This window comes from Azolla caroliniana, unplaced genomic scaffold (assembly GCF_043228905.1).
Source record: "Azolla caroliniana isolate FFs.n. ecotype wild unplaced genomic scaffold, voAzoCaro1.0.p SCAF_17, whole genome shotgun sequence".
Classification (NCBI taxonomy): Eukaryota; Viridiplantae; Streptophyta; class Polypodiopsida; order Salviniales; family Salviniaceae; genus Azolla; species Azolla caroliniana.
Window position 1 is genome coordinate 14,771,688 of NW_028230452.1, and position 25,394 is coordinate 14,797,081.

General features: G+C 38.4%; 2 protein-coding genes across 2 annotated transcripts; one reads left to right on the top strand and one right to left on the bottom strand.

The window, feature by feature from the left end:
* Positions 1–14,653: 14,653 nt before the first annotated feature.
* Positions 14,654–21,404, top strand: LOC147853257 (chaperonin CPN60-2, mitochondrial-like). Its single transcript, XM_087333179.1, has 17 exons — positions 14,654–14,771; positions 15,571–15,589; positions 16,574–16,705; positions 17,095–17,254; positions 17,880–18,055; positions 18,190–18,285; positions 18,396–18,500; positions 18,578–18,664; positions 19,111–19,200; positions 19,339–19,419; positions 19,561–19,707; positions 19,884–19,979; positions 20,057–20,156; positions 20,242–20,345; positions 20,456–20,561; positions 20,647–20,725; positions 21,079–21,404. The coding sequence occupies exons 1-17, from the start codon at positions 14,731–14,733 to the stop codon at positions 21,197–21,199; spliced, it is 1,740 nt and encodes a 579-aa protein (XP_087189305.1). The 5' UTR covers positions 14,654–14,730; the 3' UTR covers positions 21,200–21,404.
* Positions 21,405–22,691: 1,287 nt separating this feature from the next.
* LOC147853258 (uncharacterized) lies at positions 22,692–25,158 on the bottom strand. The gene is made up of 3 exons (XM_087333228.1): positions 24,013–25,158; positions 23,686–23,819; positions 22,692–22,967 (listed from the first exon to the last, which is right to left on the bottom strand). The coding sequence occupies exons 1-3, from the start codon at positions 25,106–25,108 to the stop codon at positions 22,767–22,769; spliced, it is 1,431 nt and encodes a 476-aa protein (XP_087189354.1). The 5' UTR covers positions 25,109–25,158; the 3' UTR covers positions 22,692–22,766.
* Positions 25,159–25,394: the final 236 nt, after the last annotated feature.

A 25,394-nucleotide genomic window follows, 5' to 3' on the forward strand; every position in this document is an offset into this window, starting at 1 on the left:
GCAATATGCACAATTCATTTTGTAAACTTGCTATAAATCTTTCTTCTTCACTTCCTTACTTTTCCTCCATTTTTAAAGTATTTAATTCATGTGTCCTTCCATACCCCTCTTTGATATACTTGCCCTCTTTTTATGTACAAATACGCTTTTGTCCTTCATGTTGTATCTTGGTCTAAAAACAACCACGATTTTGTATCTTTCTTCTTCGAACATCCTCGTAATTCCCTTTTGTCCTCATTTCTTAACTTGATCTAAAACCTATAACAATTTTGTGTCATCCTCAAAAACATCGTTGAATTATTTTTTTCCTCATTTTGTATCACGGTCTAAAATAGGTGCTAAAAACAGCTCGATTCAAGCCTAAACCGAGTTGTTAAATCGTTTTTAAATAGTTTGGTGGCTCGGTTCAAGCTTGAGTGTCATAACCCAGTTCAAGCTCGGTTTGACAGGGCTCAAGCCAAACCGAACCAAGGTTGTTAGGTACGTTAGATACGCTACGGATACCGTATGTATATAATGTATTAATACGCGTATAGTACCTCCCAATTTAAAAATACGTTAAATACGTTTTTTAATATGTTAAATACTTATCAAATACGTATATTACGTTAAATACTTCTAGAATTTGAAATTTATTTACCTTTCTAAAAAATATTTGTAATATTGTAAAACACATCTATGTTTACACAATTTTGTGATGTACATTATAGTTCTACATCCTAAAATTCATATAAGAACATTTCACATCTTAAAATACTTATAATATGGATATAGACATTCACTTATTCTATAAATCATTTTATAAATCAGTGTAAGTGTGTATAACGATGTTCTACTTCAAATTGTAATTATTTACGATTATGCCTTCATAGATTGAGGAATTGTCTACGATTATCACACTCAAGATAGGTTTCTCTCTTCTTTTCTCTCTTCTTCATCTTCTTCTATCTTCTGTGATTATCACACTCAGAGTTGGGACAGATTTTTGTCTTCTTTTCTCTCTCTTTTTTTTTCTTCTTCTTCTTTTTCTTCTTCGTCGTCGTCATCTCTTCTGTTCTTCTGTTCTTCCTTCTTTTTGCTTCTTTTTCACTAAAATCTTTTTAAATTTTTCTTTTGCTTTTTGTTGGGGTTTTACTTACATTTTTTTATAAATATGTATTATACCCATTTTTTCAAATGTAGGTTAAATACCGTATTGGACAAATGTACATGATATTTGACTAAACAACATTGAGGTATAGTACGTACTATACAAATTATGAGGTACTATGCGTATTTAAACGTTAAATACGAATACATAAACAACCATGAACCGAACTGAACCAAATTGGGCCAAACTGATTCCTAAACTAGGTAAGGCTAAACAGTTTCTCCAACCCGGTTTGCTTCAAGTTTGAAAACTTCAAAACCGATTAAGCCGAAACCGAACTGTTGCCAATTCCTAGTCTAAAAAAAAGCACAAATTTGTATCCTTCTTTAAAAACATACTTGTAATTGAGTATCTTCAGAATTGAAAAGACATTATCATTTTGTATATTAGTAATAATCGTACTTTTGCATAATTGTGGCAATATGACTACAATCAAAAACATTCTCATTCTCTATTTTGGACAATGGGGGTCAAACCTGCCATGACCGAGGCCAACATCCAACAAAAGCGGTTAAAATTGTGATTTTAAGGAATTAAGCTTCCTTGAAGGAGAGGCCTTTGACCCTTTGCTTCGAGGAAAACTCCCTCGAACATCACATGGGAATGGGGCCCTTTCCTCAAAGGCACATAAAAGAGGGGCCTTTTTCTCAAGCTTTCAAGCAAAGTTATGTTGACTCGGGTGTGTCCCTCAAGGCCTTTTCCTCAGGTTGTCGAGCAAAACTCTTTTGACTCGAGTGTGTCCCTCGAGGCCTTTTCCTTAGGTTTTCGAGCAATCTAAGCTCTTTTGACTTGAGTGTGTCCCTCGAGGCCTTTTCCTTAGGTTTTCAAGCAATTTAAGCTCTTTTGACTCGAGTGTGTCCTTGAGGCCTCCCTCAAAGGAGACAACGAAGAGCAATAGAGACATGATGATCGAAGGGAAGATGCGCAAGGGGGAGCCTCCATAGCAGTTGTTGTAGCTAGGAATTGGCATCGCCTTAGCTCAAGCATAAACCAAACCATCAAAACGGTTTGACAGTTTAGCAATTCAGTTTAGGCTTGAGCTTAGGAATCAGAAATGGTTTGGTTTAGGCTTAACTGATTTGCCCTTATCCAAGCCAAATCAGTTTAGTCTAAACCAGTTTAGGGGTTCTTAAACCTAGATTGAACTGAACCAAACCGATCCTTAAACCGGTTAAGGGTTAATGGTTTGGTCTAAACCAGTTAAGCTCTATATGGATGATTTGATATTGAAGATGTAGGAGATCATTTTCATCACTCGAATAAGAATGTTCACGCCTTTTGAATAACAACTTTTGAATGTTTTGAAAATGAAGATTTAACCTACATGTGTTGAAAATCAACACATAGTTGTTATGAACAACAATGTTTTATGCGAGGAATTCCAAGCATAAACTTAGTGCACATTAGGAAATGAAAAGGTCAAAGCACACAATAAATTGCATACACAACCAAAGATTACAATTAAAAGAGTTGGAACTTCTAAGACACATTGCATTGATGAAAAATGACAAGTGATTAGGTCTAAAACCTGATGCAACCACATTCACATGCAATATTCATTGTAATAGTGGACTCTTTTAATACCAATGGAGGATATTTTTTAGGAAATAAAAATAAAAATGACAAGTGATCCTAGCAATGGGCTCAGTTTCGGTTCGAACCGAACAAAACTGTGGCTTAACAGTTTATAGGTTCAAAGATGAATAAACGGTTTGGTTTGGTTTCAAATATTACTAATTGGTTTCAGTTCAGTTTGGTTTTGAATTTACCGGTTTAGCGATTTTTCGACTTTTCGGTTTCTGTTTATGTGGTTCGGTTTAAAGGTTTAAAGGTTTATAGGTTAAAAAATACTCATAAATATTCTCTATAGGCTCTAACTTTCAACTTTTAATTTTGAACTCTTGTTTTAACTTATTAAATTTTATATGTATTATACGTAGAGTCTCCTTTTCATTTATGATGATTAATTATGATAAGTATGATAAGTATGATGATCAAATTTATGATAAGTATAATGATCAAATTTATGAATAATATGATGACCAAATTTATGATAAGTGTCACGAACACACCAAGCCTACACTATGACAAAGCACAGATGACGAGGCTACGACTGATAAGGTTACGAATGTGGAACTCGACGTGATGGGGATAGAAACTCGGGAAGTTGGGAGCAACTAGTTGCGGAACTTAAGACGTTAGGAACAATACAAGAGCATAAAGACAGAGGTGTAAATCAAGGAGAGAAGATGAGAATACTAGATTGATGTGTCAATGACTGGTGTTGAATCCCTTAAAAGGGACCATGGAGGTTACAAGTATTTATACTGTGAGTCGAAGTACATGCATTAGAATATTCGGGAGAATAATCTAGAAACCTTTAGAACCTTCTAGTTCTAGAACTTTCTAAAAACACCTAGAACTTGAAATAGATAATCTACTAATAATCTACTAAAATATACATAACAAGATTATATATTTGGATGTGTTGGTTAGAACACAACACTTGACTATATATGTCAAGAGGTCAAGAGTTCAAATCTTAACATGATTGTTGTCATGTCTGTGACATTATCCTCCCCTTTACAGTTGCCTTTTCGAAAGTGTGGTGTAGGGGTGAGCTAAAAGAGAAAACCAAAGTACGTTGAGGAGTGAGTGACCATGAGTAGTCCTCACCAGAAATAGGAGCACGGGTGAACACGAGCGACCATGTGTGGTCCTCACCGAAGACTAGAACACCAACGGGTGTGAGCGACTATGTATAGTCTTCATTGGAGACTGTAACACCAATGTGAGTGTGAGCAACCATGTTCGTTCCTCACCGTAGATTGGAACACCAACGTGAGTGTGAGCGACAATGTACGGTCCTCACCGGGAACTAGAACACCAATGGGCATGAGCAACCATGTACAGTCCTCATCGGAGACTAGAACACCAACGTGAGTGACCATGTGTGGTACTCACTAGAGACATGAACACCAACGGGCGTGAGCGACCATGTACGGTCCTCAATAGAGACACGAACACCAAGGGCGTGAGAGACCATGTACGGTCTTCACCAAAGACAAGAACATCAATGGAAATGAGCGATCATGTGCAGTCCTCACCAAGAACTGGAACACCAACGGGCGTTAGCAACCATGTGCGGTCCTCATCGGAGACACGAACACCAACGGACGTGAGCGACCACGTGTGGTCCTCACTGGGAACTAGAACACCAACGAGTGTGACAAACCATGTACAGTCCTCACCGGAAACGCGAACACCAACGTGAGTGTGAGCGACCATGTGCGGTCCTCACTAGAGATTGGAACACTAACGTGAGTGTGGGCGACCATGTGGGGTCATCAGCGGAGACTGGAACACCAACGTGAGTGTGAGCGACCATGTGCGTCCCTCAGCGGAGACTGGAACACCAACGTGAGTGTGAGCGACCATGTGCGGTCCTCAGCGGAGACTGGAACACCAACGTGAGTGTGAGCGACCATGTGCGGTCCTCAGCGGAGACTGAAACACCAACGTGAGTGTGAGCGACCATGTGCGGTCCTCACCAAAGACAAGAACACCAACGGAAATGAGCGATCATGTGTGGTCCTCACCGGGAACTGGAACACCAACGGACGTGAGCGACCATGTGCGGTCCTCATCAGGAACTGGAACACCAACGGGCGCGAGCAACCATGTGTCGTCCTCACCGGAGACATGAACACCAACGGATGTGAGCGACCCTACACGGTCCTCACCGGGAACTGCAACACTTGATGACAATGACGGCTAGGCAAAGTAGTGTTGATGACGACAACAAGAGGGTTGAAGATGATGATGTCGAAGACGAAGCAATGAAGACAATGATGTTGACGAAGCAACTTTGGAAGCAACAACTTTGACTATGGCAATGATGGAAGCGGAGAAAGAGATGAAGAGGATAAGAAACATAGAGATCGAGATGTTGAGGTTCTGAAGAAACACAAAGACACATATACAAAGGATGATAGAAAACACAAAGACAGGGATGAAGGTGATAGGAAACGCAAAGAAAGTGACGAAGATAATAAGAAACACATAGATAGAGATGAATACGATAGGAAACACAAGGAGAAGGATAACAATGACAAAAAATGCAAGATAGGGATGTGGAAGATAAGAAGTGCAAAGATAGAGATATGACGATGAGAAGAAACTAGGAGATAGAGATGACAAGGATGAGAAAAAACTAGGAGATACAAATGATGATGAGAAGAAACTAAGAGATAGGGATGTGGAAGATGATAAGAAGCCAAAGATAGGGATGATGATAAGAAACACAGTGATAGATATGAACTAAAAAACAAAGATAATGAAGAGAAGAAACTAAAAAGACAGAGACGACGATGAGAAGAAACTAGCAGATAGAGATGGCAAGGAAGATATGAAACAAAAGGGATAGATCACGTCATCGCTCCGTCATAGCCTCATCATCCATGCTCCGTCTTAGTCCGCGCTTGGTGTGTCCGTGACAATAAGTATGATAACAAATTTTATGATAAATATGATGACAAAATTTATGATGAGTATGATGACAAAATTTATGATGAGTATGATGACAAAATTTATGATGAGTATGAATCATGATGAATAAATTTATGATAATTTATAATAAGTATGATGATTAATATCAATAAAAAATGGTTTGGTTTTGATTTATGATAAACTGGTTTGGTTTGTTTTTAAATTTTTCGTAAACGGTTTGGTTTCTCCTATTCTTTAAACGGTTTGGTTTGGTTTCAAGACCAAGAAACCGAACCGAATCGGGCCCATTACTAAGTGATCTGAGAAAATGCAAATTAGACTTCAAATATTCCCATATTTTGAAATAGGAAAACAAGACAAATGTCTCTTAGTTTATGAAGAAGACGAAAACATGATAGGGAAGAGATGGCATAAGAAGGTGAGAAAACAACAATGTACTCGATAAGATCCGTTTTGAGAGAGACTTGTTGTCCACATGATGCATCCCCTAGGTTCCTGGAAATTTGGATGTTGATCGCAGGCTTCACCTTGTGGTATGTCTAGAAAGCACGATGCTTAAAGGTCTTCCAAGATCTGGTACACCCCTAGAGGAAGTGATCATGGATATATGGTTCGCGCAAGTTATCAGTTTCTTACAAGGGCAATTGGACGAGGTTTGTCGCCACTCCAATGACGTGATCACTGCTCGTTTGCGCTTTTGGCAGAAATGGCAGAACACACCTATGGTGACACAAGGAGGAAGTGGCCCGAGGTGGAACTACTAGCCCCCACGCTGGTTGTTTCCTTCTCACCTGCCACCCTCCCTTTGTTGTAGGCCCCAAGAGTTGGCTCATACTAACCGACACTAAAGGGCACCGCTTTTAGCTATAAGTATCTACTTACTTTAGGTAGTCAGTTTGAAAGGCTATGTAAGTAGTCTCATTTTCTTGAACTTGATCGAAGGGAGATTCCCTATTTTGTGTATAAGCCTCCTTGTATAGTCTCTTTGTAATAATCCTTCCTAACTAATGGGAAAGTAGCTTCATTTTGAAAGAAAAAAAAACATTGTACTCAATGTACATATTCCATAAAACTATGTAATCAGGTGTACATATTCCATAAAAATGTAAACATCAACTATTCCAAAAATGCAAAAAGTCATCGATTATTTGAGTCGATTGTCTTCCAAAAATGCAAAAAGTCATCGATTATTTGAGTCGATTGTCTTCCAAAAAAAATCACTTGTCCAAGTACAAGTATTCAATAATATCATCCTCTATCATCATATCTTCTAAATTGATATCTAAATTATTATATGCATCATTAATATCTTCAGGTAGAGGAATGTTTACATTGGTTAAGTAAATCCAACCAACATCGTATGCACATCTTTGCCTTGAAAGTACATGAATGTGATCGTTGCCTATCTTCGAAGTTATAACGAGCTTCGGAGTTAGATTCCTCTGAAGGCCCAAATGAAGCTGGAATTGCCAAATAATCACATGTCATTTTGTACATCCTTAGTAAATTGGATCAGTTTCAAATCATCAAAATAAATAATATCAAAATATGTTTATTAATTACCAACAATAGAAACAAATGTGTTTAATAAAACATGATGCAATATTCAATGAAACTTGTTAGGAAACCACCAATGTATAGGTTCTATGTTAGACATGACTCGTGGAAGCTTCAAAAAATCTTCATTTTTTTACCCTGTTGATGATTCATGAGATTTCTCATTGACACCTAACATACCCCAAAATTCCAAATACTCAAAATGAGATCCTTCACATGTATCTTCGGATAGAGAATCTTCGACATTAGAATCATGATACTTTCTTGTTAGAACAATTTGCACTAATTTTATATCTAGGTTTCTCTCAATTGGATTACTTGGATTCGGAAATCTACATCCAAACAGAATACACTATTAGTAAAAAAAAAGGATAAAAAGAGAAAACGTTGAAGTGAAGATTTTTTACGGCAACATGAAAATCGCACGGAAGGGACAAAATCGAGAAGGCAATGTGCGCACGTGTGGAAGGGGTGATGGTCACACATGTACACTAGCATGCTGTAAATAGGACTGAAATGAGAATTGTAAAAGGAAGGCTAGATGTAAGGTTAAACATATGCACATTTCTCAGACACTTGCAAATATAAATAAAAAAAAGACTAAACCCTAGTAACATTTGAGTGCACACAAAGGGGTGCAAGCAAGGTTTTGAACCTTGCACCTCCAAGGTAGGAGACAATTTTCTTAGATTTTATATATTTTCTTATCACATTCAATATTCCATAGGAAACAAACATATAAAACCGAGTGCACAAACCATGGTTTAAGCATATGGGTTTGTGGATGTCATAGCAAACCATGTGCACGAAACCATGGTTTAGCCCATGGTTTTTGCATGAAGAGACCTATAAAAACCTCTTGTTGGGCTTGTGTAAGGGAGCTATTTTTTTGGGAATGAAAGAAGAATAATAAAATCCTAGTTATCTCATTGGTCTTGTCTCTCAAAACTTGACATCACGGGTTCAAAGTCGAAATCGGAATCTCTCTATCTATCTGTTTACCTATCTCGAATACTTTCTCGCTTACGCTAGTAAAATGTTGAATCCTTCCGGTCCAAGACCCTGACGGTCCTGCTTCATTCCACGAGCACACAAGGATTTCCTTGACATCGTCAAGATAAAAAACATTACCTCGGGTCAAGAAACATTGTGATTCGAGATGGAATGACTATCATCCATTCTTGGTACTTGATTGGATAGTGTATGCATTTGGTACAAGCCTCTTGTTGCACTTGAAGAGAAGAGTAATATTCTCAGAAGGTGGATCGACCGAGTCCATATCCATAGATACATATTTATTACAATGTGATAATAAGTGATTGAATGCAAGTGTTGCTATTGAGAGGATAGGGTACTTTGACCCACTCAAGTGATTACAAATTTTAGCAAGCACAAGCAACCATGTTCCATACTTTCTATATGGCTCCAATCTTCAATGGAGAGTGTATGGTCAATAAACTCATCAATAATGGCATTGTCACTTGTGGCACAAATCAAGACATCTCTTAACTTTAGGAATTGTTGATACATCATTAGAGTTTAATTTCATCTAGTAGTAGTAATGCAATCTAGACACGGTACAATGATTCTTGTTCCCCATTCTCATGCATGGTTTTTGAATATTTTTTAAATATAGCTAGCTCTATTCGCTTTACTTGTGCATATAGAATGTAATGTCTTAACTTCATAGTAGACAGAGTAACAACTTCTTATGCAAATTTTACACCAAGTTGATATGTATGCACCGTCATCTTAACATATGTGATGATTGTAAAATGTCTTGTCCATGATAACTAAGTAATAGACTTCTTTTGATGCAATTAGAGTTTCACTAGCACCATCAAAAGTTGTGGACAAAATACATGAAGAGATACTAAATGATTTTAGAAATGAGAATAAAGCTTTTTTTGACACATTTTCCTATCCCATCTCTCGGAAAGACATCTAGCACACTAGTAAGCTTGCTAGACTCCAAAGAGACCCAATGTAAAGTCGTTGGATAAAATCCTTTCAAACTATTATTTCTGCACCATCATATGTTATAGCATATCTAAAAATTTGTGATGACAAATAAGTAATGACTAAGAACACCACACATTCGTAACACTAATCTTTTAAGTGTACGAGATGACATCATACATTAATATATTTAAACTAGAAGACTTCAATATGTGCATGAGGTAGCATTGATGAAACTATATATCTAGCAATAGTACTATCAAATTTCTTGTATAGAGTACAAGATATAGCTAATGTAGATCTAGAATCTTCTAGATGCATCTATTTGAGTTTGGACAAGAACATTACTAAAAGCTTGTGGTTGTGGTGTGTTATTAATATTACACTTATTTAATGAATATGTGGCAATAGAACCTGTAGATGTAGAGCTTGACCATGACAAGTGAGAATAAGCACATCGATGTTTAGATGCATCTCCCTCCTTGATGGAGATCACATGTTGCTCAATCCGTGAACATCTCTTTCTTGCCCTTGTTTTGAATCCAGGGATTGAAATTGATGTTGCCTCTGTGGGTGAAGATAAAAAGAGTTGTAGGTTGACAATCTTCGAAATAAATGTCAAGGACCTATATTTTAATTATGAATCATGGAGAAGAAAGTTTTAACATGTTAAATGTTTCAATTGCTATATATTATAAACCTCTTGACCATAATGGTCATAGTGATAATGAATAAGATCTTGCCCCTATCCTTACTAACATGTCGAGGGTAATTTTCTCTCTACTTCCTCTCGTTCTCCTTCAAACAAATTCTTAAATGATTGTTTAGCTAAGAGATGTATGCCTGGATGCATCAACGACTCTCAGATAATTCTTCAATGACAACTTCGTAACCACATCTACTTCTATGAACTAGAAGCTTGAAACGAGTGAATCGCTCCTGCAAGTCTTCTATTATAATGTTTTGATATAAGTGAGTGGGAACAAATGTATGTGGATATATATATATATATATATATATTGTAGTGTCCCTTTCATGCGAGTGCATGCCTCTTAACACACCACCCTTTCAGCACACCATTGGTTTTAGCACACCCTTTTGGGACACATGTAGCTAGGCCGGCCCAAAATGGGTACCTTTGTATCTTCTATAAATTGAACGACAAGTAAGAAGCTAGGGAAGCTGGTTTGGTTTCCTTTTATGTGCATTTCACATCATTGGTGGACAAGCGGGGTAAAATTTTAGCCATTACCACCTTGTTCATGGCATCCCAATTCCCTCATGTTGCCTCAAACGTTGATATCCCGATGGAGCCTGAGTTCTCGCATCCTCGCAAACGACCACCCCCTTTCCAAATGGAGCAACTCCTCCAACTCCTCTCCAACGCCATGCTTCAAATCAACCACACAAATCAAGCTATGCTCTCCTTCCTCTTTGCTAACAATGACCGCACTCAAGATCAGCCAGATTCCAAGGTCCACCCGAAGTCCTTCTCCGGCTTGCCTTCCGAGGATGTCTTTCCCGGTACAACATGCCATTCGTACCAGGAAAGCCACTCAGATATGCATGGCTACCCGTCGATGTTCCCCCCTCGACCACGATCGCTTTGATGTTGCCGTCACCGACATGCTCACCAAAGGTATTATCATTCCTTCCACCAACGATTGGGTTTCGGAACCCCGCCTAGTCAAGAAGGATGATGGCACCTTCCGCTTTTGCATCGACTTTAGGCCTCTCATTAAAGTGACTATCCATGACCTCTACCCGCTCCCTCGCGTGGATGACCTCTTGGATCAAATCGGTGGCTCTCATTATTTCACCTCCCTAGACTTAGCCTCGGGATATTGGCAGATCCCCCTAAAGCCTTTTGACGCCCACAAGACTACATTCCGCACACACTGCGGTCTATTCCAATTCACGCGCATGTTGTTCGGCCTGTCGGATGCCTGCAACACATTCCAATGCATGGCAAACTCAATCTTGACCGCCCTTATCAGCAAAGGTGTCATTGTTTATCTCGATGACATTCTTATCCACACGACCACTTGGGAGGACCATCTACAAACTCTTGTCGAAGTTCTCGCTTGCATAACTAAGCATAACTTGCAACTCCAATGGAAGAAGTGTCGATGGGGAAGCACAAACCTCTGTTTTCTCGGCTTCATCATCTCTGGCGACGGAATCGGTATGGACCCTGCAAAGGTGGCAACCATCACTGACTACCCCCGCCCCACCTCAATAAAATCATTGCAATGTTTTTTGGGCATGATCACGTTTTCCCTTCGCTTCATCCCGAACCTCGCCTTGGTCACTTTTCCCCTTCACCAACTCTTGAAGAAAGGTGTGTCATTCATTTGGGATCCTGCTTGCGAATATAGCTTTCGTCGCCTCAAAACCATGGTCCAGGAATCAAGGTTGCTCGCCCATCCTAACTTTGACCAACTGTTCACATTGCAGATAGACGCATCAAACCCTGGGTTAGGAGCCATCCTCTTGCAAGCTGATTGCCACGGGCAAGAAAAGGCGGTCGCCTTCATTAGCCACACTCTCACACCGGCTAAACGCAACTACTCAACAACCGAGAAGGAGCTACTTGCGATCGTCTGGTCTTTCAAGCGTCTTCACCCATACCTTCATGGTGGACAAGTTACGGTTGAGACTGACCACTAGCCCTTGCTTTCTCTTATCCATCTCACCCCCTGGGCCGCTTGTTGCAATGGACGCTGGCACTCCAAGATTATCACTTTACCCTCTCCTATCGGAAAGGTGCAACCAATTTGGTCGTTGATAGTCTCTCTCGCGCCGACTTCCAGGCTGTCCAATTTCTCCCCAAGACATCCGATCTTCTGCTAGCATTGCCACAACTCGCTACACTTCCATAACATGACCCCGTCATCCAAGAGATAACCCATCAATTGTGCTCCCTCCAACCGTTTCCCTCACAATGGCGGTCCATGCTCCGTGATAAGTTGGTGTTCTTCATTCAAGCGCATCATGAGCCTCGTCTCTACATCCCTCATGCCCTACAACAAACGCATCTCCAATTTTATCACGACCACCCATTGTCGGGCCATTTGGGTTTCCACAAGGTTCTCGAAAAATTACGCCTCAAGTATTACTGGCCTCTACCTACATCAAACAATGTACTTTGTGTCAACACATCAAACTTGCGGGCAAGCCAGCTGGAACACTCAAGCCCATCGTTGTCACGTCACCTTTCGAGCTAGTCAGATGGGATTTCATGGGACCTTTTCCCGAAACCTCGAGGGGCAACATGTATATCCATCTTGGTCATAACAAAATACCTCACTAGGTGGGCTGAAACTGTTGTCATCCCCGACGTCACTGCGCCAACAATTGCCTCCCAACTCTTGCAGAAGGTAAATTTTCAGCATGGTTGCCTTGTCCAACTCTTATCTGATCAGGGCTGCTAGTTCCATTGGGATGTCCTCAATGCTGTCACAACTCAATTAGGTGTCCAACAAGTGTTTACGTCCCCGTACCATCCGCAAACAAATGACCTCACTAAATGCCACAACAAGGCCCTCAAGCAGGAGATTGCCGCTTACATCGATCCATGCCACAAAACCTAGGATTAAATCTTGCCATTTGTCACCCACGCCTACAATACATCCGTACATGCGTCAACATGGATCAACCCTTTTCGAGCACTCAATGGGCGCAACCCTCGCCTCCCTCCAGAATCATCCATTGACGTCCATTCCAAACCTGCCAACATGGATAGTGCCACTTGGGGGATCTATCTCCAACAAATGCCCCCCCTCCTTCGACAAGCCAGCTCCCGAAATCTACAAGTCGCACAATAACGTCAGAAGTGACACTATGATGTGGGTCGAATTACCCCAACTTATGTTGATGGAACCAAAGTCCTTGTTTACTTCCTAGTTTGGCAACGCAGTCTCAGTGAATCCCTCATGCACCGATGGATCGGCCCGTTCACCGTAGTTTGCGCCATCAAATCCACTACTTACTTGCTCCAACGTGATTCCAACGGCTGATTCACACCTTCACCCATGTTGCCCATATCAAGCCCTATACTACCCCAAGCCTATCTTCTACCACCCCTCCTTTCCCCATGTAGTAAAACTCCTTGTTTTACTCAGGGGGGAATGTGGTGTCCCTTTCATGCGAGTGCATGCCTCTTAACACACCACTGGTTTTAGCCCACCCTTTTAGCACACCCTTTTAGCACACCCTTTTGGGACGCATGTAGTGAGGCCAGCCCAAAATGGGTACCTTTGTATCTTCTATAAATTGAACGATAAGTAAGAAGCTAGGCAAGCTGGTTTGGTTTCCTTTTATGTGCATTTCACATCATTGGTGGAGAAGCGGGGTAAAATTTTAGCCATTACCACCTCGTTCATGGCATCCCAATTCCCTCATGTTCCCTCATGTTGCCAATAAACCAGTTTAATGGCCCGGTTTAAGGTTGAGCTGAGTTGTTGCTGATTCCTACTTGAGCTTCCTTAACCGGTCACATCAATAACCTATATCATCAACTCCCTCCTCCCCTTCACACATTTCTCCCTCTATTTTTATAGACCAATAACTAAAGACAAAAATACACTACATACACTTCAATTTTTATTTTGAGTGTAGACGCCCATGGAACACAACAAAGGGACACAAATTAAAACACCTTTGATATATATCCAAAGGTTTGGTTTTACCACATAAATTGCACACACACATAACAATCGGCAACGGTTCGGTTCAAGAGTGTCCAAATCGAACCGTTTAAAATTTTTGAAACTTGAACCGAACCGAACCATGAAACTGTTTAAACCGAACCGTTTAAACATTAAATCGATAAAACCATGGTTTCGTGGTCCGGTTTTTGTTTTTAACTTAGGTCAAAATTCAAAAATTAAAAATTTTCATTATTTCAAAATTTTAAAGATTTTTCCTAAAATGTGAGAAATAGGCTTAAAAATAAAAAGGTTGTTTAAAAAAAGAAATTTAAAAATTTGCAAAACCATTTAAACCACGGTTTGAAATTGTTAAAACCAAACCGAACTGTTCACCCCCCCCCCCCCCCCCCCCCAAAAAAAAAAAAAAACCAAACCAAAACGTTTTTAAAAACTTGAACCGAACCATTTTAAACCGTTAAGCCGCGGTTTCACGGTTCGGTTCAAACCGTTGCCGATTGTGTGACACACTACACCACACTTAAAAAAACATTTACAAATAAATAATACACAACATAAAACTTCTATGAGCTTTTTTGTTGGGGCCAGGGCTACTTTTGAAATTTCACATAATTTGGAGGCTAATAAATAAATAAAGAAACAACAACAACAATAATAATAATAATGATAATGATTATTTATTATTAATTAGAAATTAGAATTTAGCAGTAGAATGGGCAGAGAAGGGTTTGGTTTCTAGAGACTTCCGCAGAGAGACCCTTCCTTAAACCCTAACCCTAACCCTAACCCTAAAGAGAAGAAAGGTTTCTGTGTTCGCGTCCCCATCGCTCGTCCTCTCTCTGCTTTACCAACAGATTCCTGCTTCCTCGCGAGAGCTGGGTAGCCATGTATCGTGCTGCGAGAGCTTTGGCCCACTCTGGTCTCAGGTCGGTGGATAAAATAGATAGATAGATAGACAGCATTTTGGTTTGAGATTTGATCCTCTGAGTTTCCACGATAGATAGACATCATTTTGTTCTGAGATTTGCTCCTCTGAGTTTCCATGATAGATAGACAGCATTTTGTTTTGGTAGATAGATAGACAGCATTTTGTTTTGAGATTTGCTCCTCTGAGTTATCCTTGATAGGTAGACAGCATTTTGGTTTGAGATTTGATCCTCTGAGTTTCCACGATAGGTAGACAGCATTTTGTTTTGAGATTTGCTCCTCTGAGTTTCCATGATAATGTGCTGCTCTATGAATGTATTGAATGCTCTTTATTTGTGCGCGTGTATGTACATTTCGTCTTGAGGTTCGTTTCTCTGAAGTTTCCGGCACAATTTGTTATTTTATGTATGCGCGGAGAGTGCTGTTTTGTGTGTGTGTGTGTGTATTTCGTCTCCAGATTCATTTTGTTGGTCTCCTGTAACAGCATTTTGTGTAATGTATGCATTGAGAGGCAGCGAGCGAGAGAGAATGTACATTTTTTGGCCTCGGGTTTTATGTTTCCCTGAGCTTCCATAGCAACATGTCATATTCTCTGCATCGATTGAGAGAGAGAGGGAAAGAGTGCTTTTTTCCTTGAGAGAGAATTTATCTTTTGGAGATTTTCGTTCTTGATTTTCCATAGCAATATGTTGTGCGATGATGTGTCTGCGCATTATTGCTCTCTTTTTACTTTCTTATTTTCTTCTCGTTTCACTCATCCTTTATATTGTTCTGACCTCATGTTTCACTTGAATGCAGGAGGGAGTCTCGTTGGATTGTAAGTCTTTCTTGATGCTAATTAATGGCATTAATGTTCTGACTGTTAATGGTGCTGGAAGTGTATGACTTTTTGCACACAGCTTGTGCATCTTGAGCTTGAATCTTTATCAATTATTTAATGTATCCAACCATTTTCTCTTTTTGAAAAGAAGAACTTTGTTTTCAGCAATCTTCAGGAATCATGTAAGAGTTTCTGGGTTTGTTCTCTTTTCTGTCACGCTCAGTGGAGAATTCACTGGAAGATCTATAGACGGGTTCTAATTGTTCAATTAATGGTCTAACCGTTGTGCTAGGGCTCGTTTGTATCATGTCCTCTTCTATTAGTCGTCAATAAAAGAAATGAACTGTTGATAGTTAAGCAAACAGGGTTTCAACTTTCTTGTTGAAGGGTAGTCTTGCTTTTTGGGTGTAAGATTAAGTATAATTGAGTTCAACCAGCTTAAGGAAAGGTTCCTTTGTGTATAATTGAGTCCAACCAGCTTAAGGAAAGTTTCCTTTGTTTACAATATTCTTTTCTAGTGGATAAAATTTAGATAAATGTGTGCTTCTGCTGGGGGTTTTACTGCTCTCTGGGAACTCTAGAGGTCGTTTTTAGTTTTCAGGTGTGTTTCTGAATTAGATTCGAGTTCCTTAAGCTTCGGTTTGAGCTTGATGATATATCAGGTACTTGTTTTATGGCCCAATAGTAAAGAAGACATGTAGTTCATGCTTTTGTACTAATATGAGTAACTTTATGCCATCTCTATATGGTTCATATACTCCTGTAAGGTTTTCTGTGAATTCTATTATACATTCTTTGTAGACGTTATATGTGTGAATGCCATTGTTTCATCTTAATGTGGCTCATAGTTGACTATGATGTATTGGTATGTATTTCTTAAGTTTCTATAAAAAAGAAAACTGTTTTAACACACTTTCTAACACACTTTTGTAGCTGCATTAATCACATTGTCCCAAATTGAATGATTTTTATATTTAACAGAATGCGGGAAAAATTCATCAAGTTAGAAATTATGCAGCGAAAGACATCAGATTTGGCATTGAAGCTCGAGCGCTCATGTTACAAGGTGTTGAACAACTCGCAGATGCAGTGAAGGTCACCATGGGCCCAAAGGTGCATTTTTAATTCTTACTGTTGTCTTATAGTTAGTTTCATTACTAAGTTTTTTAGTAGCCTGGGTATATGTTCAGGTCTCTTTGAGTTAATTTTAATTTATATCTGAGTTGAATATGTTGTACCAACTTGTTGTTCTATTTGTTATATTTTGATTGCTATCATGCTAGGAACTTTCCCTGTTTAATTAATTTTCTTCTCTTAGTCTTCATTGATGCGAAATCTTCTCTGGGGAATCTATTACCCATCCGAGTTTGTTCTTTTTATTGCTTTCTCACAGTTTGTGTCTTTTACTTAAGTTGTTTGCTTGTTATTTAAGCTTGTTCTACTTATTCTCTTCTCAAATGTTTTTCTATTCGCAAGTTTGCTCACCTCCTAATCTTTGTCAGGGGCGAAATGTTATCATTGAGCAAAGTTTTGGGGCTCCAAAGGTTACCAAGGATGGTGTTACTGTGGCTAAAGCTATCGAGTTTAAGGATAAGTTGAAGAATGTTGGAGCCAGTCTTGTCAAACAGGTGGCTAATGCTACAAATGATGCAGCTGGAGATGGTGAGTACACTTGTTTTTAATATGTTAAATCTTGTTCAAGTGGGGTTTATGCATATTGGTATATCTTCAGTTGGAGTCACTATAAGGTCTAAAAATGGGCTTATTTGCATGTGAAATGCTTTTTTGTTGTCCATGATTGTCTTGAAAGCAATAATGTGGGCATGGAAGGCATGGAAGGCATAGGGTTTGTGGATAATTAACGACTAGCTTCCTCTTATTCATTTTCTGCTCTGTTTTTGAATGTCAGTAATCATAGACCATGAATTTTTAATTGTTTTAACAAAAATTACTGGGAATTTGAGAACTTACATTTGAGTTCTAGGGGTTGTAGATGTATAAGAGATAACTACTTTCATGCATTTTCCAATTCTTTTCTGCTGTAAATTGCACACTAGTTTTGTTTGATTGAGGTGACTTGAATATGACCCCAGCCAATTTGAGACTGAGATTTTGACTTACAATTAAGGCATATGTTTATGGATATATAAGGGTTAGCTACTACATTGTGCATTTTCTATTTGGCTCATCATGTTCACTTGTACTAACTTGCTTTCATTTGAACTTGATCTTAAGTATAATTTATGTGAGGCAAAGAAATGACTCTTTCCTTCATTGATGTTGATAGGCACAACATGTGCTACCGTTCTCACTAAGTCAATATTCACCGAAGGATGCAAGTCTGTTGCGGCAGGCATGAATGCAATGGATTTGAGAAAGGGTATCAGTATGGCTGTTGATTCTGTGGTTGAGCATCTCAAAAGCAGAGCTAAAATGATTAGTACATCAGAGGAGATTGCTCAAGTATGTATATTCACAATGCATATCCCAGAATTTTAATTAGTTTATATTTTTGTGTTTCCTAACTTGTATTCTCATAATTGTGTCTTAATTTCTCACTATAGTATGATTTGTAATTTCTTGCTCCCTTGGCACAGGTTGGTACAATTTCTGCCAATGGTGATAGAGAAATTGGAGACTTGATTGCTAGAGCCATGGAAAAAGTTGGAAAAGATGGTGTGATAACTGTCGCGGTAAGTTTGTATGCTTGGTATCTTCATCCATGAGGTAGTAAGGTCTTTTGCTTTATACCCTTTTAGTTCCCATTACTGTTTTATAATATCATGAGGTCATTGTCCTCTAGGATGGGAAAACCTTGTACAATGAACTTGAAGTTGTTGAGGGCATGAAACTGGATAGAGGATATATTTCTCCATATTTCATCAACAATGCAAAGACTCAAAAATGTGTAAGTAAAGTTATGTAAGTTAGTAGATGTGCCATTGTTTTGGGCTATTGTCTGACTCAGCTAATTGCTGAATGCAGGAGTTGGAGAATCCTGTGGTTCTTATATACGAGAAGAAGATTTCGGGTTTGAATTCTATTATTCCTATTCTGGAGCTTGTTATGAAGGTGTGGATGCTTTGCAATTTACTAGAATTTCTTAATTATTTGTTGATCTTTCTAGATTTCTAGAGAGATGCTGTGTGCAGTAGGGTTTTATCCCTTGACTCCAATCTGGATTCATTTTCAATTAGAAAGAGATATTAGTATTAGCTATTAGATTTGGATGTGCATCCATTATGCAAAGAAAGATTGGGAAGGGAATCTTACTGTTGTACAACATTAATTTCACATGTGGTAATGAAAGAGAAATACAAGAGAAGAAAAAGAAAAAAGAGGATTACTGCGAAAGAACATTAGTCCATCTGATTTGGATGATTACTCTAAAGCAAGAAAGACAGATAGATTTTATTATTGTCTTCAGAGAGAGAGGGGGGAAGGAGGGAAGGAAACCCTAAACAATATCAATTTCAATATACAATGATGAACTTCTATAACTGTGTTCACCTGATCAGGAGCAAAGGTCTCTTTTGATTGTTTCTGAAGATGTTGAGAGTGAAGCTCTTGCAACACTCATCGTCAACAAACTTAGAGGAGGTTTGAAGGTATATTGCACTTTATATGTAAATAAATAATTAATATCATCTTCTCTACACCATTTTAATATTGTTGTGGTTTAAATTCCGCCATTTTTTGAACATCTAAAGAAACTATAATTCCCCTTTGTGCATATAAACTTTCAGGTTTGTGCGGTAAAAGCTCCTGGATTTGGAGAAAACCGCAAAGCCAGCCTTATGGACCTTGCAACTTTAACTGGTGCTCAGGTAACTATTCCCCTATTTACATCATCCAAAATTTGAGACAACTTCTTCAATAAAACTCATGTTTTCACCTTTTCAAGTTAGGAATCACAGATTTGAATATGAAAAAGGTTTATTAAGGACACTTGATCTGTGTTATTATAGGTTGTAAGCGAAGATCTGGGCATGAAGCTTGAGAAGGTTACAGCAGACATGCTTGGATCAGCCAAGAAAGTTACGATATCCAAAGATGATACTATCATCCTTGATGGTATTGGTGATAAGAAAGCCATTGAAGAGCGATGTGAACAGGTATTATTTCCATTCATTATTTTGAGTGGGAAAAATAAAGAAAGGTTAAGTTGCATTTGGGGAAATACATATAAACTGAGGGTTAATGCAAAGTTTTCCCTATTGTTCACAATATAGAGTACCTTTTTGTCATGCTGTTATGAATAAATACTTGATGGTTTATGTGATGAGATCAGATTAGAGAAGCAATCAGCACTTCAGTCTCAGACTATGACAAAGAGAAAGCACAAGAGCGCTTAGCAAAGCTTTCTGGAGGTGTTGCTGTACTTAAGGTTAGTTTTAATTATTGATTCGTTCGAGTGATTTTATTTTATTTACAATTTGTCTCATTGGTGGTTGATATTTATAGATAGGAGGTGCTAGCGAAGTTGAGGTAGGTGAGAAAAAGGATAGAGTTACAGATGCATTAAATGCCACCAAAGCAGCAGTTGATGAAGGAATAGTTCCAGGTAAGGCAAGCTTTAGAGAATGCTTATAGAATGTGTATAGATCTGGATATTAACCTGCGCAAGAAATTTTAAATCTATGTGAAAGGTGGTGGTGTTGCACTGCTATATGCTTCCAAAGGTTTGGACAAGTTGAAATCTGAGAACTTCGATCAAAAGATTGGAATTCAAGTTATTCAAAATGCTTTAAAGGTATAGCGGACTGCAAGTTTCTGTATATTATTTAATTTTTGTTTATATGCTCACATAAATGTATTTGTTCTCTCATTTTTCCCTCATGATACTTTTTTGTGTTGTATTAGGCACCGACATTTACCATTGCGTCCAATGCTGGTGTTGAAGGAGCTGTAGTCATTGGAAAATTACTTGAACAAGAGAATCTTGATTTTGGTTATGATGCTGCTAAAGGTGTGATCTCTACTCTTACTGGTGAATATAATAAAGCATTATTCAGTAGACCCTTCATTATAACTCTATTTGGGTTTCTTTGCAGGAGAGTATGTTGATATGATTAAAGCTGGAATTATTGATCCTGTAAAGGTCATAAGAACTGCACTGGTTGATGCAGCCAGGTAAGTTCTGCATCACTTGTGATAAGACACAATGTTTTTAATTAGATAGCTATTCTCTTCATTCATAAAAATATTGTAAATTGGGGAAATAATGCCTCAAATTTATTGGAATGTTTTCTTTACTGGTCAAATGACTTTTTTGTCCATGACATAATTGAAAATGTTGAGAAAGTATCATTTATAGGAATGTTTTGTTATATAACCCTGTATCATATGTTAAATGATTAGAACTCTTTGCCCCCCTCAACTATAACCAACCTAGAGATTAGAATGAGTATGTGGTCTTCTCTCCTCGTTTGCGTGGTTTTGCAGTTCAAATTTCTCATGTAACCTCATGGTTTTATTTTCTGCAGTGTATCTTCACTGTTGACCACAACTGAAGCCGTAGTGGTAGAAATACCAAAGGATGAAAAGGAAGGTCCAGCAGGTATGGGAGGAGGTGGCATGGGTGGTATGGGTGGTATGGATTACTAGGATGCTTCCTAGGTGTAATAGTGTTAAAATCAAATATTAAAGAGTATATCAGAAGGCATTGTTTTCTTGATGGGAAGTTTAATATCCTTTATTTTTTATGAACTTCCCAGTTGTGTTCACAAATCTCTTAAAAAGATGAGAGAAATTGAGATGAATTTTGTTTCCATTGAACACCAATTTTGGAATGTATGAATCTTATCTATTAGTTCCAGCCCTAGCTTTGTCTGCGTTTTTATAAGTGAAGTTCAAGAGTTCTCTCGCGTATTATGATAAAACAAATTGCGCCTTTTTCTATGAAGGAAAGCGGAAAATGTAGTTGACATTATGTTATCTATTTGTACACTTTTTTTTTAATGGGACATGAATGAATGGAGCATATTGTTGAAGCCTATCTTTTGAGGAATAGTATTAATTGAATGCATCTGGTTCCACAAACACTTCTAATGCATTCAAGGTGAACAAATTGCACTCCACCGTGAGCATTTGCTTTGAGTTTGCAAGCCATTGTTGAAATATAGCTTAGAGTACCACTGCCATGACCTGCCTTAAATAACACATTGGAACATTGGACGAGCAATATTTAAAGTGCTATATTCTTATATCTCCATGGATTTAAGTCTACAAGCACTTTTTACATGCTTGCTTGGATATTCTTTTAATACATTAACACATTCAAGATGAGAAAATTTCATGGATACATTTTCTTTAATAGCTAGATCAAGAAAATACATGAGAAACTGTCTGCTTTCTTGGAATGTCAAAAGTTTGAATGTCTCCCGTATCAGTGCATGCAACAGGAATGATGACATATATTTTATTGTTGAATTTGCCTTTCATCTCAATTAATGGACTTGGAATGTTGGCATATATTTTCACACAATGAACCAACTAATCTGATCACTAATGACAGGACTATCACAGCATTTATAGTGTTTGAAATATGAAAATTTGCCTCATCAACCTGCCAATACATAGAGAAGTTAAGCTCCTATGACCTAGATCTGATACTGTTGGTTTGGTTTCAATATTGCATTAAGCCGTATCAAATATCCTCATCTCTCTCTGCCTATGCATCATAATTGTCAGTTTGCAACTCGCAATCTAGTTGCTAGTCTATGACTAGATTAGGTGGAGACTAGCAAGTGGCTTATGGACTTACTTTCCATATGTAACAGAGTTAAAAAAAATGTGCATATTGACAGTTCTGCTAATGGAAGAAATTTCGAATAAACTCAAGGAAGATGAAAAACTCAAAGCAGTAAAAATTGCAGGCAAGCACCATAACGTTGTCCTACAATCTCAGTGAGCTTCATTGACTCAAAATGTGCAAGACACCCATAAAACATCTATACACTGTACATACCAATTTCGGAAACAGCAAGGTCACACAAGCCACAAGGTGTGTACACTTTCAGAATATAAAAGACAAGAAATAAATGTACATCACACTTAATTCAAACAAAGATTGTCAAAGCAGGATGTTGACAAGTAATTGCACCAAATTAATGACACACTTATTGAAATTAGCATAATAATACATTGATGAAAATTTCAACCGAAATTGTAATTAAGCTTCAGCTTCAGATTCCACTAAAACAGATGTTATATCTGGGAACTTATCTTTAATTGCAGCCTGAATGCCCATAGAAATAGGAGGAGGGCCTTTAAATCTTACTTTGCATACACCACTATCTACAGAAAGGACCTCTACAAAACCACCATAATTATGAATAGCTGGCCTCAATATCTCCAAGTGAGCATCTACACCCTGCATCAGACAACAAGATTTAATCTTATTCAAAAGTGATACGAAACATTAAAAAAATGGATTTGATTGACCATTAGTTAAATACTGAAAACAATGTAGTGAACTAAGACATTGTATATTAAATCATACTGCAAACATTTCCTTTCTACATCATATTAGAGAGTTGAGAGTCGAGACATCCCCACCGAATTTGATTCAACAAATTATCATTTAAATCCAAGAATTCTGGTAAGGTGACTCTTACTAGAGTTCTTGATTTAAGGATATAAAAATGATGGTATAGTGGTAAAGCTTGTATTTCACAAGTGGAAGGTTTATGGGTTAGGTTTCTATATTGCATTCAGTGTAGAGATTCTTCAAATAATCTTTTAGAGATCATGCACACAATAATTTCGCCCCTAAAATTTTTGTTTCCTCAGCACTACCTTATAAAATTCAATGCTTATAGTACTTACCTGTCAAAATTAGCTTCAACTATTCTACAATTAGCAAAGAACATAGACATCAGCTTGACAATCCGTTTCATTTACATAAGCCATGAAGAAAATCGTAAGAGTTGTCATCAAATCTAAAATACCAAATAAGACAGATCTTGGCTTAGATATCAATCAGAGGATCCTCAACTCTGCCTTATGGTTATAGATGCATCCATAGAGTCTGATAACAGGTATGATCAGAGGGGCTATTATTACATTTCAAGCTTAGCATACATACACACCTGTACAGTTGCTCCAATTTGCTGTTGATCAACTTGCACAACCTCTTTGATTGCATCTGCAAACTTCTCCTTCAAAACCCTTTCGATGCCCATTTTCATTGTCACAGTAGAGCTAGGGCAGGTACCACATGCACCTATATGATGGAAAATAAGCATTACTTCTAATGAATTTGGTTAGAAAACCATGCCATTTGCAGATGTCAAAGGAAAACTATAGCCAAAGATTGACTATATCATAGACATCATCCTCATGGGAAACCAACAAGAAATTAGCAATCAAAATTCGGATCTTTACATATTCTTCATGGAAAAAATAAATATAGGAACCTTGAAGTCGAAGTGATACAATCCCATTCTCAACCGATACAACCTCAACATTTCCTCCGTCAGCAATAAGGTATGGCCGCACATCGTTCAGAACCGTGTCCACATTTTCCACACTGAGTTCAAAGGTTTCGGCAGAATAAAGGCCTTTACTTTTCAAAGATTCGGCATCTCTGTTCTCATCAAAGGGACTAACTATAGGAGCAGTTTTACTCTCAACCTTCTCCTCATTCACAACTACGTCCTTTTGCTTTTGTTGTATAGTACCTTTTGTTTGTCCATCGATCACATTGCTCCAATCATCTCCTTCTGTAGCTTGTAGAAGTTTCAACCTCCTCGTACGCGAATCGTCTTCTTCTCCTTCGACATCATCATATAGGTTTTCCCCCATAGCTTTTCTCATTTTTAACTTCTTCTCTTCATAATCTATCTTCTCGATCTCTGATAGTACCACACCATTGCTACCCTCCCAAAGCTCCTTATCGATTGAGTTTCCCAAAGGGATCTTTTCTAACAACAAAAGCCACTCTTTTCTCTCATCTTCCAGCTTGTTTCTTGTGATCATAGCCACATCTTTATACACCTTAACCCGAACAAACGAACACTTATCTTGCCCCAACTTGTGAAGATGTGATCTTAGTGAAACAATCACATTTCTAGAGTATCCGACATACTGCACCTCGTTATATGAATCATAAACAGAGTATATACCAGCAAACCTGGTTCCTTCTCTTCGTTTGATGTAGTCTTCATAGGGTTCGATGGAGCTACCATCATCATTGATGGAGATCTGAGGTTCTGCAGCATCGTGAACATCAGCTCCCTGATCTCCATAGAGAAACCCGTGCAAGCCTTTGTGACCTTCAGGTACATTGTTATCGGAGACAACCGAGGAGCGAGACTGCAGGGCTTCTCTCTGTGCTTCGATAGCTCTGACTGAAAAAACTCTGGGGTTCCTGATGTTTAGGAGGGTTTGGGGGGAGAAGGTTCCAGCGCTTAGGGTTAGGGTTTTGGTGGGGCAGAGGTGGGGATTAGGGCTTTCTTGGGCTTCAACCACACTCCTCTGCAGCCCAAAGGGCTTGCAAACAGAGGAGATCATGCCTGCTCTGTTTCTCTGGTGAAGAAGAAGACCTCTGAATCATCCATCCATCCATCCATTCATTCATTCTTAGTGTAGGTATACATTTTGTTCAGCCAATGAATGCATACCTTGAGATTCTGATAAGATTCTCTCTGATCAACTAACTAAATCTAAGAGATTTCATTCAGAAGTATGTATATTTCCCACTAGGGTTTTCGCCACAAAGTCGAGGACTATGATTCGATCATGAGCCAGTATCACCAATGGTTCTCGATATTCATTCAACCAATGAATGAATTCAGCC

Bases quoted from the DNA above. Each gene is read 5' to 3' on its own strand.
- LOC147853257 (XM_087333179.1), top strand. From the start codon at position 14,731: ATGTATCGTGCTGCGAGAGCTTTGGCCCACTCTGGTCTCAG. The intron at 16,706-17,094 runs GTGCATTTTTAA...AATCTTTGTCAG, and splicing joins AGGTCACCATGGGCCCAAAG to GGGCGAAATGTTATCATTGA. The intron at 19,708-19,883 runs GTATTATTTCCA...TGATGAGATCAG, and splicing joins TTGAAGAGCGATGTGAACAG to ATTAGAGAAGCAATCAGCAC.
- LOC147853258 (XM_087333228.1), bottom strand. From the start codon at position 25,108: ATGATCTCCTCTGTTTGCAAGCCCTTTGGGCTGCAGAGGAGTGTGGTT. The intron at 23,820-24,012 runs GTTCCTATATTT...TCCATCATATAG, and splicing joins TGTATCACTTCGACTTCAAG to GTGCATGTGGTACCTGCCCT. The intron at 22,968-23,685 runs GTGTGTATGTAT...TGTCTGATGCAG, and splicing joins AAATTGGAGCAACTGTACAG to GGTGTAGATGCTCACTTGGA.